Source organism: Pseudorca crassidens, chromosome 1, assembly GCF_039906515.1.
Source record: "Pseudorca crassidens isolate mPseCra1 chromosome 1, mPseCra1.hap1, whole genome shotgun sequence".
Lineage (NCBI taxonomy): Eukaryota > Metazoa > Chordata > Mammalia > Artiodactyla > Delphinidae > Pseudorca > Pseudorca crassidens.
The window spans coordinates 149,374,362-149,395,600 of record NC_090296.1 but is presented as its reverse complement, the minus strand read 5'-3'; the positions used below and the strand labels follow the sequence as shown (position 1 = coordinate 149,395,600).

Sequence of the window (21,239 nt, the reverse complement as noted above, 5' to 3'; positions counted from 1 at the left end):
CTAGAAATAAACTGAATGAGAAAGTGGGGGGATCTATATGATGAAAATGCAAGACTTCTTATTGAGCTAAAAAGGAAGTCTTGAGTAAATTATAGGCTTATGTCAATTCTTTGTTGAAAATTCTAAATGTTGCAAAACTGTCACTTTTCTCCAAAATTAATTTGTAGGTTCAAGATAATCCAATTAATTTCCAAAGGAGGTTAAACTTTATATCTCAATCAAATTATTCTAAAATTTAAATGGAAGAATAAGCCAGAAGAACAAAGATAATTCTGAAAGGTAAGAGCAGTGAGAGAAACTTGCATCACTAAGTGTGTTACAATGGTGCAATACTAGAGCAAGTATAGATAACTGGGTAATTGACAAAAAAAGAAAATAGATATTCTAGAAACAGACACATTTTCTATGTACAAATAAAATGTAAGACAGAGGGAGCATCAAAAAAACTTATGGGGAAAAGGAAGGACTCGAATAAATGAGGTTAGGACAATTGATCTTTTTTTATGCTGTGGACTGAATTGTATCATCTTCTCAAAATGCATATGTTGAAGCCCTAACCTTACCACCCCCCCACCCCCCATTGACTGTATTTGAAGCTAGAGCTTATGGGAGGTAATTAAGTTTAAATGAGGTCATAAGAGTAGGGCCCTAGGATTGGTGGCCTTAGAAGAAGAGAAAATGTGACGACACAGAGGGCAGGTGGTCTGTAAACCAGGAAGAGGATTCTCACTGGCGCCCAAATTGGCCGGCACCTTGATCTCGGACTGCCCAGTCCCTGAACTGTGAGAAAATACATTTCTTTTGTTTAGGCCCCCCATCTGTGGTATTTTGTTATGGCAACCCAAGCTGACCAATACATCTTAAAACTCTACCTCTTAAAGCTTTCTCTAGTATTAAAAAATCTCTCTCTCAAAAAAAAAAAAATCTCTCAACCTAAAAAAGCAAGCAACAGATTGGAAAAATATTGTAAAAGATTTTCAGAAAATGTGGCAAAGCTCTAATATCTTTGTCATAAAAAGAGATCATACAAATAGATAAGAAAAAAACCTCTGAGTCTCAGTAGGGAAATGGGTACATGATATACAGATGCAGTGTACAGGAGAAAATGTAAACCTAGAAGGAGTCAGGTCTTCTTAGAAATGCTTTTTGAATGCGGGAGGGGGGAGGGGGTAGTTTTGGACATTGTGGATGGTGAGCCGTCATCCTTCTGTATTGTGTGTGCAGCCCCCTTTGCTGGAGATGTGTATGTGCCTCTCATTTGCAAATTATGTCGATGTATTTGCATATAAGGCTCCCTTGCTCCCTTCCCCTTATCCCATGGTGCATGGGCTCTATGACACATGCATATCACATGTAAAGATTGTATCCAACTCAGCGTATCCACCACATGGCCTTCATGAAGCATACACTTTCTCTGTGGTAGAAACTACTTGTGTCTGCCTGTCCACGTGCACTTGGTATCTCGCACCAAGCCTGGAGGGCACAAGAATATACCTAGTGGGGTCTGATGGAGGCAGGCTGGTGTGGGCCTGTCTTCGCAGAGCTGGCTCTTTTTCTGGGCCAGTGAAACTTAATCATGGGAAACAGTCCAGCAGAATAAGATGCTGATGTGACAGCAAGACCGGGCCTGCCCCTGGCCCGGCCCCTGGTCCACCGTGGGCACCTGTGGAAGTCACTTAATCTCTTTTTCCTTGCTTCCCTCATCTGTCTGAGGAAAGGATTGGACTTTCCATATTCCTCAACCCTTGCCCCATAGCCAGGGTTTTTGTGGAACTTCACCGTCTGCACCTTTGTTTTCCCCAAATAAAATGGGACAGATATCAGCTTCTTTCCTAACTGCACATTGCCTTCCGTTTTCCACTCCTTCCTCCCCACTCCCCACCTCCGAGCTGGAGGGTAACCACACAGGGAAAGGGTGGGCCTTTCCAGGTCTGCAGACAAGGGCGAAGATCTCCTCCAGCCTGACGTTTCCTTAACTCAAAGGCAGGCATGAGGTAGTTGACTTTAAAATACTTAAACTAGTGTCACGTGGAACATGAGTTGTTCGGAGAACACATTTTAAGAGTTTCCACCATTAGAGACCTTTATGATACGCTGGCTTAGTCACGGGTAAACAAACGTCCTTATATCAGGACTTCTTGGTGTGTTTTTTTGGTGGGCACTGAAATCTTCGAGAAGGGGGATAAGTGTGTGGCTTTTCCCTAACCTGTTTGACCACGCAACCCTTTTTCCTGGAGAATCTTAAGGGCCTGATGTTCTGTGGGACTTACTTTGGGAAGCGGTGACTTTTGTTTTCACCCATGTTTGCACTGGCAGTGATTCAGCCTTTTAATTGGGACTTAATGGACTTAACGTGCTGTAGCCTCCATTGCAGGAAAAAAATACAGATTTCTTATCAGAAGCAGGCAGATATAAGGTTATGAGGTCGTTGCTGTTCATACTGCCTAGCTGTCACAAATCCAGTACAGGAATTGTTTAGAGAGGAGAGGATTGCTTTAAGAAAGGGATTTTTTTTTTCTCCTTGAGTACTTTCCAATGTGTACATTAGTTAAAAAAAAAACAAAAACAACAACGACAAAAAACTAATAGCTCTCAAGTTTTTGTGAACATAGTGGAGTAGCTAAATTAAGATTTTGTTTATTAGTACTGTAAAATTCTTCTACAGAACTTTTGAGTGGAGTAGTTCAGGTTGACCTTAGAGTGTGTTTACTAAACACAGCGTCTTTGGACATAACTGTGGATCAGCGGTCAGATGCCTCCGTGGTTTCTGGGAGGGGGCAGAGAGCAGTAACTTAACACTTCTGAGCATCACCAGCGTTCCTTCACTAACAAGGGCCCAGATCCCTGTCTTTATCCCAGACTGTCTTTCTGAAATACATTTTCGTAGACTGTTGCTTCCCTTCTGCCCTGAATAAGAGTTGGGCTGAGAAAATAGAGCCCTGTGGGAGTCATTCCCAAGAACAATAAACAGGATAGAGAGGCCCCTAGAGTACTGCATTTGTCATTTAATGGTCTGAGGAAAGGTCATCTGAGTTCAAGAACTCTCCACAAAGTGCGAAGGAGAAATTCTTTAACTGTGGTTTCTTTGACATTAGGGATGTGTACCTTGGTCTTAACAAGCTTCTGAAAGTTTCTAGCTTATAAGCAATAATACATTATGATAAAGATGTACTGGAAAGGTACTCTCGTCTAATGCCAGACATACCTGTTCTTTTTTTAACTGGAGTATAGTTGCTTTACAACCTTGTGTTGGTTTCTGCTGTACAATGAAGTGAATCAGCTCTATGTGTACATCTATCCCCTCCCTCTTGGACCTCCCTCCCAACCTCCGCCATCCCACCCATCTAGGTCATCACAGAGCACCGAGCTGAGCTTCCTGTGTTTTATAGCAGGTTCCCACTAGCTATCTATTTTACACATGGTAGTGTATTTCTGTCAAACCTAGTCTCCCAGTTCATCCCCCCTCCCCTTCCCCGCACCGTGTCCACATGTCTGTTCTCTGTGTCTTGTGTCTCTATTCCTGCCCCGCAAATAGGTTCATTTGTACCACACCTAGAGTCTGTCATACAGAGTGAAGTAAGTCAGAAAGAGAAAAACAAAGACATACTTATTCTTTAAATTAACATTTCTTCCCAGAAAGTCCTGGCTGTGGAGAGCCGTTGTCACTGGCTTACCGTGCAGCCCGAAGGGATGCTTTTAAGGTCCCTGGACCTCACTGTCCTCGTCATGAATGGAGGGCCAGGCAGGGCTCTGTATTCGGGGATTCTGAGTCCATACTTAGAGAGGGGAACAGACTTTCTGCTTGAACACAGATGCCCAGGGTGAGGACCGAGCATCAGTGGTGGTGCTGCAGGGGATTGGCTCTTTTGGTTCTCTGGGCTGGCCCCATGTGGGCTACCAGTAGTTGGGACCAGCAGTGGGGTCCTTCCCCTTAAGCTTTGGCCACATGCCTGGATTCCTGAACGTCTTACCCGCCTCCAGGTGACAGGAGACAGGAGCTCTTTATGAAAGCTAAGTTAGCTGCGCGAACTCTTTTTTTACCACCAAAACTAAGTATGGGCATACTGCCCAGGGATATCCTTTTCCAGACAGGGGAAGGGCTCAGCTGCGTCACGTGACTAATGATGGGCCTGGGACCCAGGTCCCTGGATTCTCCTCCCAGGTGGTGCTTTTGGTCTGCCGGACAAGCTTCTTGCTTATTCTTGGACTTTTCTGGCATTAACAAAACCTCTCATCTTTGCTGAATTGCAGAAATGGCTTCGGACATCCCTGGATCGGTGACATTGCCCGTTGCCCCCATGGCGGCCACTGGACAGGTGAGGATGGCCGGGGCCATGCCCGCCCGCGGAGGAAAGCGGCGTTCTGGGTAAGCAACCTCAGTGGTTCCAGGAATTGGGCTTAATACATGTTGAGCAACACTCTTGACCTGTTAGGAAAATATTGTCTCTCCCCCTCCTGGAGAATCAAAGCTCAGCAGTTTGCATCCTGTTTAGATTTTGCAAGATTCCTAACTATGCATGTGATTTGCCTCTGAGTGTTTCTGGGCCTCGGCACCCAGCTGGGGACTTCTGTTTGCTTGTCCTTGTGGTGAGAATGGCTCTGTGATCCTGCTGGGCTTTGCTCAGGCCATCTCTCTGAGGGAGGGGACTTACCCATCCCTCTGCCTGAGCCCACCAGCCAGAGGGCAGCCCTGCAGGTCAGGCTTCAGCCCCTGTGGGCAGCAAAGATCCCTCTGGTGCTCTCTGTTCTTTGCTCCGTCTACCCATCTTTGCTAGGTGGTGTGCAGGAATTCCTTTCCAAAAAACTGGCTCTAGCCCAGCACCTAAAGGCTGGGCGGCTTACATCGTAACCTGCTCTGCCAGTAAAGTTGGTAACGGTGTTAAGTTCTGGTGGGACCAGAAAGACCATCATTCCTAAACTGATGGAACCCAAAACGACATCTACTCATGATGTATGGTGTCTGTAGCTGTGCAGAGATCTACGAAACCGATCAACCAACACAGATCCCTGCAGGAAAAACATAACCGACATTTTCAGACTCTGTATGTCAACCAACCCCTTTCCTTCATTGAATCAATTTTATTTTCAATGAAATATTTGAGAGACAAATATTTGATAGACAAATACTTTCATGAAATAGAATAGACATTGAAATAGAATGAATTATTTGATAGACAAATACTTTCATGAAGTAGAATCAATTTGTCCTATTAATGCAATTTCCAATAACCCAGGTCTCCCCAGGAAGACAAGGGTCCAGGCTCATTTGTAAAATGGTCCATCATTTTAAACCTAAGAGTCGCTTTTAAACCAGTGTGATTCTTAAACAGGGCTGGGGGAGGGGGAGCAGGTATGTTATGAGGACCTGGAATGGAATGGAATAGGATGAAAAAGCCCCTTCAGCGTTATAATTTGAGATGGTGAAAAGACTGCTGTGTGTGTAGTAGTCTTTAAAAGAAGGGCTAAGATTTTGGTGATTAGTGAGAGGGTAATGGAGTCTGGTTCCCCAGCTTTCTCCCCTCCATTCAGCTCGCTCCCCTCCAGGGTCAGCGTTCCTTCCAGCGGGACCAGCAGAGCTCTCAGGAGCAGCGTGGTACCCGGGGCAGAACTCCTGAGATCAGCTTTAGAGCAGGAAGCAGCCTGCCCTGGGGCTGACTACAAACCCAGACATCCTCTTTTAACCAGCTACTCTTGCTAGCTAGGTGCTAAGCTCAGTGGAGTGTGGGCTGTTGAAAGAATGCACTTGATGTCAACATATAAACTTACTGAATTTTTTTTAAGATGCCAGGCCTTTTAAAAATTATTTTAAATGTCTGTGCTTGCTAACTTCCATTCCCTGGGGACAGAGCCTCATTGCTGGCCCAATCCTTTTTAAGAAGAGGAAGCACAGAAATCTTTTTGTTTCTTTTTTTTTCTGTATATTTAACACTTTTTAAAAATTTTTTAAATTTTATTTTATTTATTTTTTTATACAGCCGGTTCTTATTAATTACCCATTTTATACATATTAGTGTATACATGTCAATCCCAATCTCCCAATACATCCCACCACCACCACCACCCACCACTTTCCCCGCCTTGGTGTCCATACGTTTGTTCTCTCCCTCTGTAGCACAGGACTCTTTGATGCAGGAAGGTGGGCTGGGCCAGAGCCAAGGACAGGCAGAGATGCTGGGGCCCAGTATTTGCAGGACAAGGAGCCCTCTCCGTGCAGGGGAGTCGTCGCTGAGCCTCTGCCACCCCTCCCGCAGGGTGTGTGCTGGGCCTACGCTTTGCTCAGGGCTCGGCTGTGGCGAGCTGAGGCTCCTGCCCTCCTTGACCTCCGAGTTCCTGGCGTCCAGACCCTGACATCTGCTTGCTGCCTGAGCTGATGACCGGACAGTGGACTCGGTCTCCTTTCTGAAGAGGTCCTCCAGGCTGCCCCTTTCCCTACCAGGTCACACATACACGGCGTGACACTGGAGGTGGAGGGGGACCTGGGGTGGACTGAGACAGAGCCCAGAGGTCACTCCCACTTAGAAGCAAGGAAGCACCACAGCAAGCAAAGAAACCAGAGATTCAAGGGGACGAACAGCAACTGCTGGCACGCTACCCAACCAGCAGGATGAGGGCCCGCGCCTCCGAAAGGCAGATCAAGGAGCCGACCTCCTCGGGGGGCTCGTCCTTTATTCTCATTTTTGGAGCCCGTGCGCCTGCTTCCTTTTCCCCATCAGAAGGAAGAGCAGGCAAACCGCGCTTCCTTCTGCTAAGCCCCTGTGACTGAGGGATGTATCCTCTGCGTCTCAGCAAGGAAACCTCCATTTTTACAGGGCAGTTTCCATGGTAACTCTCACATCTGGTATTTTACGTGTTTTGCTGAAATTCTGTGATGGAGGCCACCGCGGTTGTAGAACAACCACAGCAGTGATAACGCCCCGCAGACCGCAGCCTGCGCTCTCAGTCCTGACGAAAGTCACATTCATCAAAAAGCAAGTCACCCCGGGCTTCCCTGGTGGCGCAGCGGTTGAGAGCCCGCCTGCCGATGCAGGGGACACGGGTTCGTGCCCCGGTCCGGGAAGATCCCACATGCCGCGGAGCGGCTGGGCCCGTGAGCCATGGCCGCTGAGCCTGCGCGTCCGGAGCCTGGGCTCCGCAACAGGGAGAGGCCATGGTGGTGGGAGGCCCGCGTACCCAAAAAAAAAAAAAAAAAAAGGCAGGTCACCCCACTGCGGCGCCCACCCCTGCACCATGGCGCGTTTATGCACGCTCCCCCGTCACTGCCACGGTGCTCTTCCTCCTTCTCTCCGAGACTGTGGGGCACAGTTGGAGACGCAGGGAAGGGGAGAAGGAGAGAGCAAAGGAGTGGGGGGTTGGGAGAGGTAAGGACCTGCCTCCCGCACCCTATTCCCTGCCTAGGTCTTCCCGCTCTGACCTGGTGATTCCGGTGGAGGGACGTCTCCCAGATTCCCAGGATGACCACCCAGCCCTAGTGTTTCAGAGCCAAGTAGAAGTGACCCCTCGTGGGGTTTGGATGCCCCGGCCACATGCCTGGCCCAGCGCCGTGGATCCTCTGATGAATGCTCTTTCCCTGTCCCCTGACGGCTCCCCCAGTAAGCATCTTAGCAAGCAGCGTGCTCTGCTAGCAGTTGGGACAAAGGTGAAGGTTCAGAAGTTTCAGATTCTTTGAAAAGTGATTCCACATGTGTGGCAGAAGTGACCAGAAGCAAGTCACCTGGATTGCGTTTTTGTAGAGAACTCCCTGATCCCAGTGAGGCGGTGGGACGGCATGGGGGGGCACCCACAGGGCACACTTGGTGCTTTTCAAGTGACAGGGGAAGTGGCTGTCATTAGACAGACTGTGCCCATCCCCAGAGTCAGCCCTTGGTGGGGAGGGAGGGTGAGGCTGGAGGGCACTGGGTGTACCAGCCCCTTCCCGCTGCCCTGGAGTCCAATGTTGGGCTTCTAAAATATCGTCAGTGGAGGGAAACGATTTCCAAATTGTGTGCGGCCAGTAGGCCAGCGTCTGCCTGCAGTCTAACCCCACGGCTGCTGGAATGTGGTTGAGTAAAAGACATATTACATAAGCAGATGTTTTGCTTGGTTCAAATTTCTGCAGTAGTGTTGCTGTAGCCCCAGTCAGCTGGCCCAGGCCCTGAAGGAAGGGTGTTGGCTCGCACCCGTGTCACTTCTCTTTTTTTCAGCAGCAACTTCACGCTGGCCTGGGGTCGCTCGTTTGCTGCACTCTAGAACCAGCCTTGTTGGCACGGCGTCTCATCTTCTCTCATAAGAGCATAAGTGAATGATTTGCTGACTCATATTTGACGATGCATTATTATTATTATGCAATCTCTGTCAGGCAGGTCCGCAGCACTCACTCGTAACTAGCTGCAGGCTCAGAAATGCTTTTCACGGCTTTTTATCGAGGTCAGAATCCATGCTCAGCAACAGGAAAGTGAGGTAAAGTGCATTCTCAGCCCACCTTTTGAGGACTCTTAGATCATCCACTTATTGTACGGAATCCTTTAAAGTGAATACAATAGGACTTAAAAGGCATGTTTTGATTTCTCTCCCTTATTATCCAGATGCTTAAGTATAATAGAGACACATAAAAGACATACAGGATGATTGACTCAGAGTTTTTACAGCAGAAGAAAAGCAAGCTATTGTAGTCATATTTAAAGTGGAGCCTTTGAATTGGTGGCAGAAGACCCAAAGGCAGCATCTTGGCAAGCACTCCTCCGAAAGGTCCCTCTGTCCTCAGAAGTTGAATTGTTTTCTGTGTGGCTGATGAGCAGTGAGACCGCTTTGGGGTCAAGTGAGTTACCCTGAGGATCTGAACGGTCGTTTGTGTCCTGATTTCTCTCCTGAGTTCACGCCCACATTATGCATTTCAAAATTCCTAGATGTGATGGCAGCGCACGTGTGATCACACGCTTACACAGGTGGGAAGGCACAGTTTTGTGGTCCCTAAGTTTTCATAGCCAAATCCTGCTTCCTAAGTTTTCAGTAGACTTCAGAAAACTCTGGCTCCAGAGCCTGGCCGTCCCTCTCTTAACACTCTCTGCTCAACTGGGCTGACCTGATCCAGACTGGGACCGTTTACCGTATGGCTTGCTTCCCCATCCGTCTGCTGCATGAGGTTCAGGTAAAGAGACAAGCTGTCCTTAATGAAAACTCTGGTGACCAACTGTCCTGGTTGGCCCAGGACCTTCCCAGTTTTAGCACTGAAGCCCAGTACCTCCACAGATCCCCGCATTCTGGGAAAACCGGGACAGTTCGTCTCCCTAAATACCCAAAGATCGTGCAGCCTGAGGAGGGAAGGCTGACTTAATCAATTGTATCTTGCAGGAGCCGGATTATCACGCTCGTATCAACTTGACCTGAAAGGCATTTTAAAGATAACTGTACATGTCGCACCCACTTGAGGTTTTGCTGAATGCTTGCATAAATCCATTAGAATTTTGAAAGTGCGAGTTCTTTTTCTTAACACTAGTCTGTTTTTGCCAGCCCAGGGGCGTTAAGTAACCTTCATGTCTGCAGCAAAGTCGCTCTTACCCGTGATGAACACTGGGTGGCAGTGTGGTTCTGTAGCTCTGCAGAGGCCCAGAGGCTCTGGGAGCAGGATTTTGGGTGCTATCTCCCAGACGTGATTTTTCAGGAAAGGTGAGGTGATGACTTAGTAGCTAAGCAGTATATTGATGACTCTGCTTCATTTAGAAACTCGTGCGTTCAGCCACCATTTTCCCACAACATAGGCGACTCTGCAGCTGCTGTGTGGTGCCCGGCTGCCCAGTCTGCATTGTAGGGGGGGTGCATGTCTGTCTCTCCCAGTGGTGTTTTAACTCTACTTTCCCTTTCTTATCACTTTTCTTCCCGGTCTTCCCTCCTCTTTGTGCAGAAGTATTTTTGTTAACATCGCTGTCATCTCTCCCGGTTATGTAATGCCTTTTGTTCTTTTATTCCAAGCAGCCAGCGCAAGCCCTGGTGCCTGGAAATCAGGGATTCCAAACTGGCAGGGGATCCCATCAGTTCAACTCAGATTAGAACTCTGGCCACACTGCACATAAAACAGTCCAAAAATAAACATGTGATACCATTTTAAAGAAGACAATGTTCGTTTGCCCTATGTCATCACAGTCTCTAGGTCCCCCAAGTAACCCCAAAGCCTAGAGAGTACGATTTATCTCATTAGGGGCCTCTCCCATGTGCTTGTCCCGTGGTGGCTCTTCCTATGCAACTGGCCATTTCCTGGTGGCCTGGGTGCCCTGTGCCTTCCTCCCATCACCCATTACCCACTGGGGCCCCCACCCTGAGAGCTGAGGGGGAGATCGCGTTCCCTGTGAGGCCAGCAGCCCTGGCATATGCAGCTGTGGTCCTAGAGCACACCCGCCACTCTGGTGGCAAGCTGTTGGCCACCAGGCAGGCCGGCCTCCCTTCTGCTTGGGGTCCACGGAAACTGTGTACCACTTAGTCCCCCAGTTCCACTGAGAACAAGATGGGGCATGCAGTGGCTCTGAGACGTTCTTCCCCCAAGGAATCCCACCTCCCTCAAACGTCCAGGAGAGCGAAGACATCTGTACCATTTCTGTTTTGTTCCCGAAGACTCTGGGTACACCTTAAATAAGTACCTGCTCTGCTCTAACATCTTCAGGAGTAAAATTAACTGACCTTAGAGAGGACTGTTTTTTGTTGTTTGTTTTTTGAGAAGGAGAGTTTGGGATATCAGTTAAAGAAATATCTATCAAAACTTTTTGTTTTATGTGTATTTGGAGAGGCCCAATGAAGTGGGAATCTTGAGTATTTATTGGGTGAGTTTCAGTAAGCAGACAGGCACTTTGAGTAACTTGGGCCCCAAACGACTGTTTCTCCCGCACACCCATTTACTTGGACCTGGAGTTTATAGGCTAATGGCCTTAAATGCCCTTTCCATGTTGACTCATCCACGCCAGCCAAGTCCTCACATGGCACAACCAGTAGTATATGTTTCCCTCATAATCCCTTCATTGCCCTTAAAACTTCCTGTTTTTGAAACCGTCTTGGGCTTTTCTCAGTCTGTTAATATACCACAAAATAATTTAAAGAAGGAAGTCTCCCTGTGGAATAAATGATATGGAGGGGAGCAGGTATCCCCAAAGGTGGTGGGAGATAAGGGATGTTGACTTTTCCAGCACAGCCTGAGCAACCCACTGGCAGCCTGTATAGGGTTCTAGAAGGGTTCGAGTTGATATTCCAGCACTTTTGCAGAAGTCCCCAATCATATAATTAATGGCACTGGTGCTGTAGACCTTTCATTCTGCCCTTTCTTGTCTCAAACCTGTACAATGACCGTGTAGAGATACTGTTTTTTGCACTGCCAAGGGCTGGGATTGTTGGAGAGCAATCTGACCAAATAAAACCCCCTGTGTGTGACACCAGCTCATGTGTCCAGTTAAATGTCCTACGTATAATGAATGCTCACTCGTGATCTTGACTTTTCAGAATGGACTTTGATGATGAAGATGGAGAAGGTCCCAGCAAATTTTCAAGGTGAGTTTACTTTATGTTCCCTAGATTTAAAGAAGCCAAGACCATTTATCACCTCATTGGGACCAACAGGGGTTTAAATGTCTTTCATCATTGAAAGAAAGCCATTGCCTCGTTCTGTGCCAGTATTTGGCCTGGGGACAGGTAACTATTAGCAAACCTGCCAACCCCAGCCTGGATGATCAAAAGTTAAGTAACGAATTATTAGCTCTTTTGGCTTTTTGAATTAAATACTGACTGCCCGTTTCAATGGATTCTTTTTTAAAAGACAGACCTAGAGTTCAAGTTTAGAAAAACAGTCAAGATAAAGCCTCTTTTTCTACCGTGGAAAATAAGGAGAAATATAAGAAACCTGGGTGGCCCTGTTCTGGATGTAGGATATAAAACTGGACCTTAAGTTCCTAAGAGCTGTATCACCCACTGGCCACAAGACAGCATCTCTAACTAGGCTCTGTGGGGCTGTCCTGAGAACAGACCGCCTCACAGAAGGATACTGGCCCGTGGGAGCCGGTGGTGGTAGATGTACCGCATACCTGAAGGACAAGGCCGGCCCAGCCCCGTGGCTTTTTTTTTCTTTATTATTTTGTTCAAGTTACGGGAGGAAGTTTGGCAACATGGAGAAAAGGGCAAAGATCAGTCTTAGCAAAATGCCCATCTGTACCCAGTTTACTTATGGAAGGGCCTGCCTTGACATTCCTCCCCCGCTGCCCCATCAAAGCACTCCTAATTCCTGGTGGTTGATGCAGTTGAAAACGTACCCCAGGTTACGGGTACCTTTCTCCGGTACGCACAGTCCACGGTTTGGATTGACAACCTCGGTTATTTTATAAGTGTTTTTAGCAGAATGATGTCCGTATTGAGCCCCGGACCCATGGCCTCCGCCAGTTTGCTCATCCCCATGGCAGTTACGTTTGGTTGGCTACCTTTTACCCGTGTTGTGGGTGTGGATTGAGCACCCCTTCCCCAAATCCAAGAGGAACATGCGTCTCGTTCCTATTCCTGGGCTTCCTGGCGTCTCCAAGTCCATAGAAAGTCTTGTCACTTGAGACGCTTTCCTCCCCGAGAACTTTGCCTTCCATCCTCCCCGCTCCGCTTGGGTGAGAAGGACAGGGAAGGTGGAGCACGCTTTGACCTCGAGTGACCCCAGAGTTTCTAATCAAATCAAGACACGAGTTTCAACAACAAAAGCGTGTATTAGTTTGCCCTTGGTGCAGACAGAACCCCAGCTTAGATGTCCACCCATTTCTTAGGATACATTTTAATAGCAGGGAGTGCTTTGTTCCCGAAAAGAGAGCTAGCCTCGGAAATAAGGGCCCACATCTCCCCAGCCTAGTTTGCGCTCGCCTTACACAGCCTCCCTTTACAAGGAAACAATGACCTGTGGTTTCTTGGATCAGAATTCCCCTTGAGATAACATTCCATCGCTTGTTGACCTCAGGAAATGATGGTTCCTGGGTCTCAGAACAGAGGGAGGAAGAGAGACGAGGAGTGACGTTTGTTTGACATGGAAGATCAGTGTCACTGATGAAATAACAGTGCAGGGACACAGAGAGCTCATTGTTTGAGGTCCCATCAGGAAGAAACAGAAACCCTAGACTCTGTGAAACTGTCTTGTAAGCCCGCCAGTGAGTCAGGTTGTACATAGTCAGGGTTCAAACCTAGGCTTCTGGGAACCGTATCCTTTCCCCTGCACATGGAAAATAAGAGGGAAAGATGGGACATGCTTCCAACATACACTGGTACCCGCGGAAGCCTGGGCCCACTTCAGTGTGTGACCGTCGGAGAGTTGATGGACCTGTCAGCCGGAGGGGGCATCTGAGCTGCTCCCAGCTGGGGAGGCGACTGAGGCTACCCGCCCTCCGCTTTGCGAGCTGTTCTGGCAGCCGTCCAGGAGAGGGTTGGAGAGACTGCTGCAGGCCGTCTCCTGCCCGGTGGCGGGCATGGCCTGCCTCGGGGCCACTTCTGTTTCCTGCTCCTGTGCTTACAATCAGCCTAGGGAGCCCTTGGGCGAGGCCCTGCCAGAGAGGGTGGCTGAGATGCGGGCATCTCACCAGCAGAATTTGCTGTCTCAGAATCGGGCCAGGGTGCTAGGCTGTGATTTCTGTCCCCCTGCTGTGTGTGCAGCCAGCTTTCCCAGGGCTTCTCGAGGGTGGTCCCAACTCAAACGTCCGACCTCTCGTCAGACGTCGTGTCTCAATTTCGGATATGGGAAATGCGGTCACAGCCACATAGGAGGTAAATCAATTGGGTTTGGTTCCTGCCTGATCACAGCAGGTCTCAGGAAGAACAAGGTAGTAGCCATGAAGCTGCCCACAGCTACCTAACCACACACATGCACACGCGTGCACATGTGCGTGTGTGTACCCAGCCGCTGCACACAGGTACACACATATGCACGCGCACATGCGCACACACATGTGTTCCAGGGCCAGAAATGCCCTGAGGCCCGCTGCACCATCCCCAGGCCTCAGCCCTCCTTCCCACACCGGTTCATGCCACTCTGGGGGCTGTGGGACGCAGCAGGACAGGGCTCTGCTGACCCCGGATGCTTCCCACCTCCCACACAAAGTCACGGGCAACCTGGTGGGCAGAAGCCAGTCTGCAGGGGCTGAGGATCATACTGGGGAATGCAGAATTGAAGCCTGGGGGAGACAGCTCGTTGAGCAGCTTGGATGTGGATAAAAAAGGAAGAGGGCATTTGGGGCTTGGGGAGGGAGACCACTCTTAAGGATGGGAAGAGACCAGGAGCACATGTCCACGGGGAGGGGGAAGAGTGAGTATAACCGGGGATTTGGAAGGTTCTGGAGTGGGGTTGGGGAGAGATGGGTGAAGGGAGTGGGGAAGGGGAGGGATAGATCCAAGCCCAGCAGGGGGACCACCCGTCCTTGGCCGCAGAGAGGAGGAGCTGCAAGTGTAGCTGAGTGTGATGCTGCTGGGTGTCCGGAGAGTTGAGGGGTTCATTCTGATGGTTCCTCCTCTCTGGTTAAGCAGAGGCCGTGTGCTGTCAGGGGCAGAGGCTTAATGGTGCGCCTGAGAGAGAAGTTTGGGATGCCTGGGTGGAAGAGGTGTACGAACTGTACTGTAGACCCCACACCCTAGCACACTGTGTTAGCGTGCAGTTTTCCCCCAGCAGCGCCCAGCTGGTTGGATGCCGGGGGATGCAGACGGCCTGTGCACTCAGGCCCGGGGGGTCCAGCAGGGGGGCGGGGTCAGCAAGGTGGTTGATGTTGATGAGAGGGCCGTTGAAGAGGTCAAGCTACAGGTCCAGCTGCAGAAGGAAGAAAGGCCAGGAGCAGAGAGAAGTGAGAGTTGCTGACCTGGGAGAACATGGAGGGGAGTAGACTGGAATACAGCTCGTGCCACCCCACGTTCGTGGTCTGCAGTTTCAGTCGGGGTCTAACGTTTTTACCTCCGTTTCGTCCATTAGCCTCGTTGGAATTCAACCTGGGGCATCCCAGACTTCCCTCTCAGGCACACCTGTAAGCCTCTGCCCACTGCAGATGAACGAAGAACCTTCTGCTTTTGTGGGAATCTGAGGGAGCTGGAGAAGCAGCGGGTGTGTTCACGAAGTGGGGAGTCGCAGCTCTGGGAGAGGTTGGCCGAGGCTCAGGGGTGGGGGGATGGCTGCTGGAGAAGAAGGGGGACGCGGAAGGTGGTACAGCCGGGCGGGCTGGTGCAGGTCCCCGCTGTCGCCTGGGTGGCTGGTGGGGACGGTGACAAGGAGCCTGGAGGGTGGTCGAGACAGGTATGTGGGAGCGTCAGGGGAGTGGGCGTTCGGAGCCGGCCTTCCTTCCCAGGCTGGGCTCCACCTCACGCCTCTGGGAATTCCAGTTGCCAAGTCATCCTCCTGTCATCGGTCGGGGTTGAGCTCTCCATCTCCGGGAAAACTGAGTACACACCAGGAAGTGTTTCTCCGAAGATGAATCTCCCGGGCGGGGGTGAGTGGGGCTGGACCCGCCTTCGGGGAGGCCAGCGTGAGCCCCTCCCTGACCCCGTCCCCTCGCGGACAGCCCTGGTCTCCCTGGGAGGCGCTCGCAAATCCTGCCCAGCAGATCCAGCATCCCTACACTCGAGGAGAGGCCAGAGCTCTTCCATCATGCTGAGCGGCTCAGGGTTCTTCCTACTTTAATGCCCCCTTGGTGGATAATCTAGTGAGTCCCAAAATCCCCTTTTGTGCCTGCAGCTGGGCTCAGTGGCGTCCTTTTTTCTTTTAATTCTTTTTTGTTGTTGTTTCTTTGTTTTTTTCATTTTGGCTGCGCTGAGCGGCATGCGAGATCTTAGTTCCCTGACCAGGGATCGAACCCGCGCCCCCTGCATTAGTAGTGCGGAGTCTTAACCACTGGATCGCCAGGGAAGTCCCTCGGTGGCGTCTTGAATACTGTTTCATACACAGGACAGCTGGCATCCCAGAGCTGTCATCAAGAGAGTCAACTTTACACACCATGCTCTCCGTGTGACTTACATATATGTGCATACACGTGTACGTGTATGTGTGTAATGTTCATTAAAACAGAAGAGTGGAAACATGAAAAATAGAAATCTTTTTAAATGTTGGGTTTATATCTTAGGAACAACCAAGTGTTCACTCCCAAACCCTTAATTTTTGTCGCTACGTGCTATCAACCATGTTCACACTCATTCTGCACCCTTTCTCAGAAGACCCAGGAGATCTCGCAGGGAGTTCTCACATCTGTTACTGTGAATTCTACTATAGTGCATGGGACCATCTACAAACCTGGAACTAAAAGACCTCGTTGATGAGTTTTCTTAGTCTCTCTTCCACCCTTCACCCTTCACCCTTCGAGGACCGGCTCCAATTGACCTTCCCGAGGTTCCATCCATCATCTGTGTGACTCTCAGCTGTTCCCTGGGGACACAGTGTCACCCAATTGCAGCAGTCCAGAAGGAGTCCTTATATTTTTTTGTAGGGTTTTGCCAGTGAACCTCTGACATTATCTAAAAGTGAAGCTGCCCACGCTAGGAGAGTTTCCACAGAACTGACTTTTCCTTTTTCATCACACCCATTTTGATATTTTCCTCTTGGTTTCGTGCAGTATTTACGCTTGTGGGCATTTTGTTTCCTGGCTCTGTGGGTTGTGATGATGTTTTAGTTTAATCTTTCCCTGGGAATCTACCACCCTGTTTTATTTAGAGCTCTGATATCAAAACCCCATTGATAAGGGAAAACTATGCAATGTGGGCTTGTCCTGCAGAGATCTTTCCTGGCAGAAAAAGAAAAAGATTGTCATGTCCCAGAATTCTCAGTCTGTCCATCTTCGCTGAGAGAGCTGAGCATTTTGTTTCGAGGTGGGAAGATGCTCAAAGTACTTCTGATGCAGAGAGGGCAGCTGGGAAGGAGCAAGGATTGCCTTTTTTTTTTTTTCTACTTTATTTATTTATTATTTGGGGCTGTATTGGGTCTTCGTTGCTGCGCACGGGCTTCCTCTGGTTGCAGCGAGCCTGCTCTTCGTTGCAGTGCACAGGCCCCTGATTGCGGTGGCTTCTCTTGTTGCGGGGCACGGCCACTAGAGCGCGGGGGCTTCAGTAGATGCGGCACATGGGCTTTAGAGCACAGGCTCAGTAGTTGTGGCTTAGGGTCTTAGTTTCTCCGCGGCATGTGGGATCTTCCCGGACCAGGGCTCGAACCCGTGTCCCCCACATTGGCAGGCGGATTCTTAGCCACTGCGCCACCAGGGAAGCCTGGATTGCCCTTTTTTGTTGGACTTCATCTTATCAGTAACCTTGTGGGGGACACCCTGGATTGGCCATGTGGACTCCGTTTAGAGCAGGGAGAGATTCAGCTGAGCCTTCTGACACTGCCGAGTACACACCCAAGGTGAGCACTGCCAACCTTCCCAAACATTCTCCTTGCCTCAACAGGCTTCGTTCTTTTTTTTCTGGACTGTGATTTTCTTTTCTTTCTTTCTTTTTTTTTTTTAGTTGGAGTGTAGTTGCTTTACAATGTTGTATTAGTTTCTGCTGTACAGCAAAGTGAATCAGTCACATGTATACATATATCCACTCCTTTTTAGATTTCCTTCCCATTTAGGTCATCACAGAGCATTGAGTAGAGTTCCCTGTGCTATACAACAGGTTCTCATTAGTTATCTATTTTATACATAGTAGTGTGTATATGTCAATCCCAATCTCCCAATTTGTCCCACCCCCGCTTTCCCCCTTGGTGTCCATAGTTTGTTCTCTACTTCTGTGTCTCTATTTCTGCTTTGCAAATAAGTTCATCTGTACCTTTTTTCTAGATTCCACTTATAAGCAATATTATACGATATTTGTTTTTCTCTTTCTGACTTATTTCACTCAGTATGACAATCTGTAGTCCATCCATGTTGCTGCACATGGCATCATGTCGTTCTTTTTTATGGCTGAGTAATATTCCATTGTATATAGGTAGCACATCTTCTTTATCCATTCCTCTGTCGATGGACATTTAGGTTGTTTCCATGTCCTAATAGCACCACAGTAAACACTGGGGTGCATGCATCCTTTCGAATTATGGTTTTCTCTGGGTATATGTCCAGGTGTGGGATGGCTGGGTTATGTGGTAGCTCTATTTTTAGTTTTTTAAGGAACCTCCATATTGTTCTCCATAGTGGCTTCGACAGCCTTAGCTCTTATGAACCAGTAAAGTCTGCCAGAGAAGTTGGGTAGAACCTGGCATGGTGTAGCCCATGAGCAACCAAATTACTAGGGGGTTTAGCTTGAGACCTTCTCGTCATTTCAGTGGGTTGGGGTTAGGATTGGAGTTAGAACGCTTTGGAATGAACTCCTTTCAGGTGGACCCAACCCTCTGCCCTCAGGCCCATCTGGACCAGTCACCCCTTCGTAGATGTTGGGCTCTCATGCCACTGACTTCAGTTTTGATGCCCTTCTTTCCTTGCTCAGCAACCCCAGCTCCTCCTGCTTTTCTCCTGCAGAGACTAACCTAGATTTGCAAAGACAGTACCTGGATAACCCCAGACTTTGTAGAGAAGGGGAGGAAATCGTTTCTGGAGTCGTAGGTAGTCCTGAGCTGTCTCTCTAGAAGCCGCCAGGCCTTTTCTTCCCCATAGAGCCTTAGGTATCTTTGCCTGTCAGTCTCCCCGGCTGTTCCAGCTCTGAGGCTGGGACCAGTCAGCGCTCTCCTGAGGAGCCTAGTTCAAATCCTGGGGCGTCAGTACCTCTCTGAGCTCAGGGTCGTCTTCCACAAAGGGCGGTCCTGAGGACCAGAGCAGTGACCAGTGGGAGAGGCCTTGGGAGGCTGTGGGGGAAGTGATCCCACCGGAATGGGGGTGATCAGAGACTGGGCCTGGGCCTCCTCTTTGCAGGACCTGGGCTTTCTCAGACTCCATCTCCCTGTGTCTTGGGTGAGCCTTATCTTCGGCCTAAACACCGGGGTATCTCGCAGCTGCTTTGCAGAAAACCATGCCGTGGATGGCTCCTGGGGGCGGGGTTCCTGCCTCCTTCCCAAGGAGGAAACATCTTTTGCTCCTTCTGCAGAAGCCTTGGAGCCCAGGGAAACTGCCTCGCTGGATATGCCTCTGTGGGTCCCCTCCGCAGGGCCTGTGACCAGCGTCACTGTGGGGCTGCCCAAAATGCCCTCCTCGGGCCTTCATGGCTCTCACGGTGCCCTGCCCTGCCACCCAGGAAGGGCTGGCCAGGACAGGAAGGGTGTTCCCTGAAAGCTTGCAAGATACAGTCTCCCTCCTGGTGTCAGGGAGGAGGAGCCAGGGCCAGTCTGAGCCTGAGGCTGCTGTCAGCCGGCAAGGACTCGTGTGGAAACCCCCCAAAATCTGGAACGCCCCCCCAAATCCTCCCCCCTTGGTCAGGATGGTTCCCCATCCCAGTCCTGAGGGACAGATGGTCTGCACCTCTGCAAAGGGTCTCCTCCCACAGTCTGACTGCCCCCTGGCTGGAGGGGACGGATGCTTCTTTCGCATGAGAAGTGCTGAAGACCTTTACCGAATCAGACCTTTCCTGCTGCTTGGCCGTGTGTATCCAAGTGGACAGAAGAGGCGTTTTGCTTGTTTCCTGCTGGTCTGTTGTTGAGGCCATGGTGGCCTGGAGAGCAGTGCGTGTGTCAGGAGGTGGCGGTGGAAGCTGAGGTGTCATAGAGGAACATGGCCCTGGTCCCACCTGGAGCAGGGCTGCTCTACCAACAGTCCTGTCACCTGTGGAGCTACTAAGCTGGCAATGGCGGGGGGTGGGTGTCAGCACTGACTTCTCAGGTTTGGGACCTGGCCGTGTGGGTGACCAGGCCGAGAGGGAGCTGGTCGTGTCCCTGATGGTGTCAGGCTGTCTGCCACCCCCAGGGCTCACAGCTGGTGACAAGAGCAAAGAGAGGCAGCTGGAGGACTTAGGTTTACCACACGCTCCTCTCAGCCAGGCCTGCCTAAGGGGCACGCAGGGTCTTGGGGCCCTCGGGTTCCTGGAGATTTCTCGGGACTTTTGTTGTAAGTCCTGTTTGTTCGTAAGTCCAGCAGAGTTAGCCTAGGTCCCCAGCTAACACAGTCGGCTCTCTAGTACTGTACTGGAATAGGTTTATAATACTTATCACACAAATAATACATAAAAGACAAACACAAAAAATAAAGAAAACATTTTGACTCTTACAATACAGTACCTTGAAAAGTACAGTAGCACAGTACAAGAGCTGGCGTCCAGGGGCTGGCATCGAGTGAACAGGCAAGAAGAGTTACTGACTGGAGGAGGGAGAGGAGGTGGGAGATGGTAGAGCTGAAGGATCGTCAGCAACAGGAGACGGAGGGCGAGCTGCAACGTCACTCATGCCTGACGTGGATGGCGCAGGCTCTGGTTCCTCGCTGGAATCAGATGCACGTTCGCGTCTTTGAAAGTTCGAAACTTGAAGGTTTGTATGTGGAAGACTCGCTGTGCACAGGGGCTGTGTCTTTGCCTGCCCACTCTCTGTTGCCTCTGCTGGTCTGTCAGCGTCTGTCCTGCCTGCCCGCCCCAGCGCTCAGACCCTGAGGTGCCCCAGGTGTCTCGGGTCTGTGGTGACCGGGAGACCGGGCCCCGGCGTGGAGCTGTCCTGTCCATCTGCCTGTGCAGGCCTGTCGTTCCCTTCCCACCAGAGATGGGAGACTCAGCTGCCATCCATGGAGTTGAAGGAAGATCTTTACTGAGATTTCCAAAGCACCCCTATTTTGTATTTAATCAGGATGGACGTGTATCTCACTGCTCCGATTACCCTTAGGAGGTCAGCCTTGGGAGCCGAGTTGGAAGAGAAACCCAAGGCAGTGTGCAGCTGCACTTCCTCTTTCTTGCCCTTAGTTTCTGCAACCGTGTTCCTGGGCCAGGCTGGGGGCCCTCTTGTCCCAGCAGAGGTGTTATAGCCGACGGCTGTGCCTGCATCCTCAGCTGTCACTGCTGCAGAGCCCTTGCCCCGTGCCCACGTACAGAGGGGCTCATTGCTTTATTGATGCTGCACGTGGGGCACACGAAACTCAGATGCCAAGGGCACAGGCTGCCCCTGCAGCTCCTCCAAGCAGACCCCGCATCGGCCCACACCCTGTGAAGGAGGTGGCCTGGGTCCTGGGGACACTTCCTTCTGTTTTCCCAAGAGGGTGTTTTTCCTGTTTCTTGCCTCCGTGATCTTTCAAAACGGACCTATATATACATACATGTATATGAATAGACATATACGTATTTTAATAGATTCCGTAGCTACACTCATTTATCTTGTTGCTAGGTAACTGGCAGCTCTTCGTCATTTTGACCTTCTG

General features: G+C 50.0%; 1 protein-coding gene across 7 annotated transcripts in view; it reads left to right on the top strand.

Moving 5' to 3' along the window:
• Positions 1–21,239, top strand: part of ARNT2 (aryl hydrocarbon receptor nuclear translocator 2) — a 199,352-nt gene that overhangs the window by 44,061 nt on the left and 134,052 nt on the right. For 6 of the 7 annotated variants that reach the window (XM_067698654.1, XM_067698648.1, XM_067698642.1 and 3 more), the window contains exons 2-3: positions 4,252–4,366; positions 11,458–11,505. In XM_067698654.1, coding sequence (XP_067554755.1) covers positions 4,252–4,366; positions 11,458–11,505 — 163 coding nt within the window. The remainder of the gene's footprint in view (positions 1–4,251; positions 4,367–11,457; positions 11,506–21,239) is intronic. The other variant, XM_067698659.1, reaches the window with a different exon arrangement.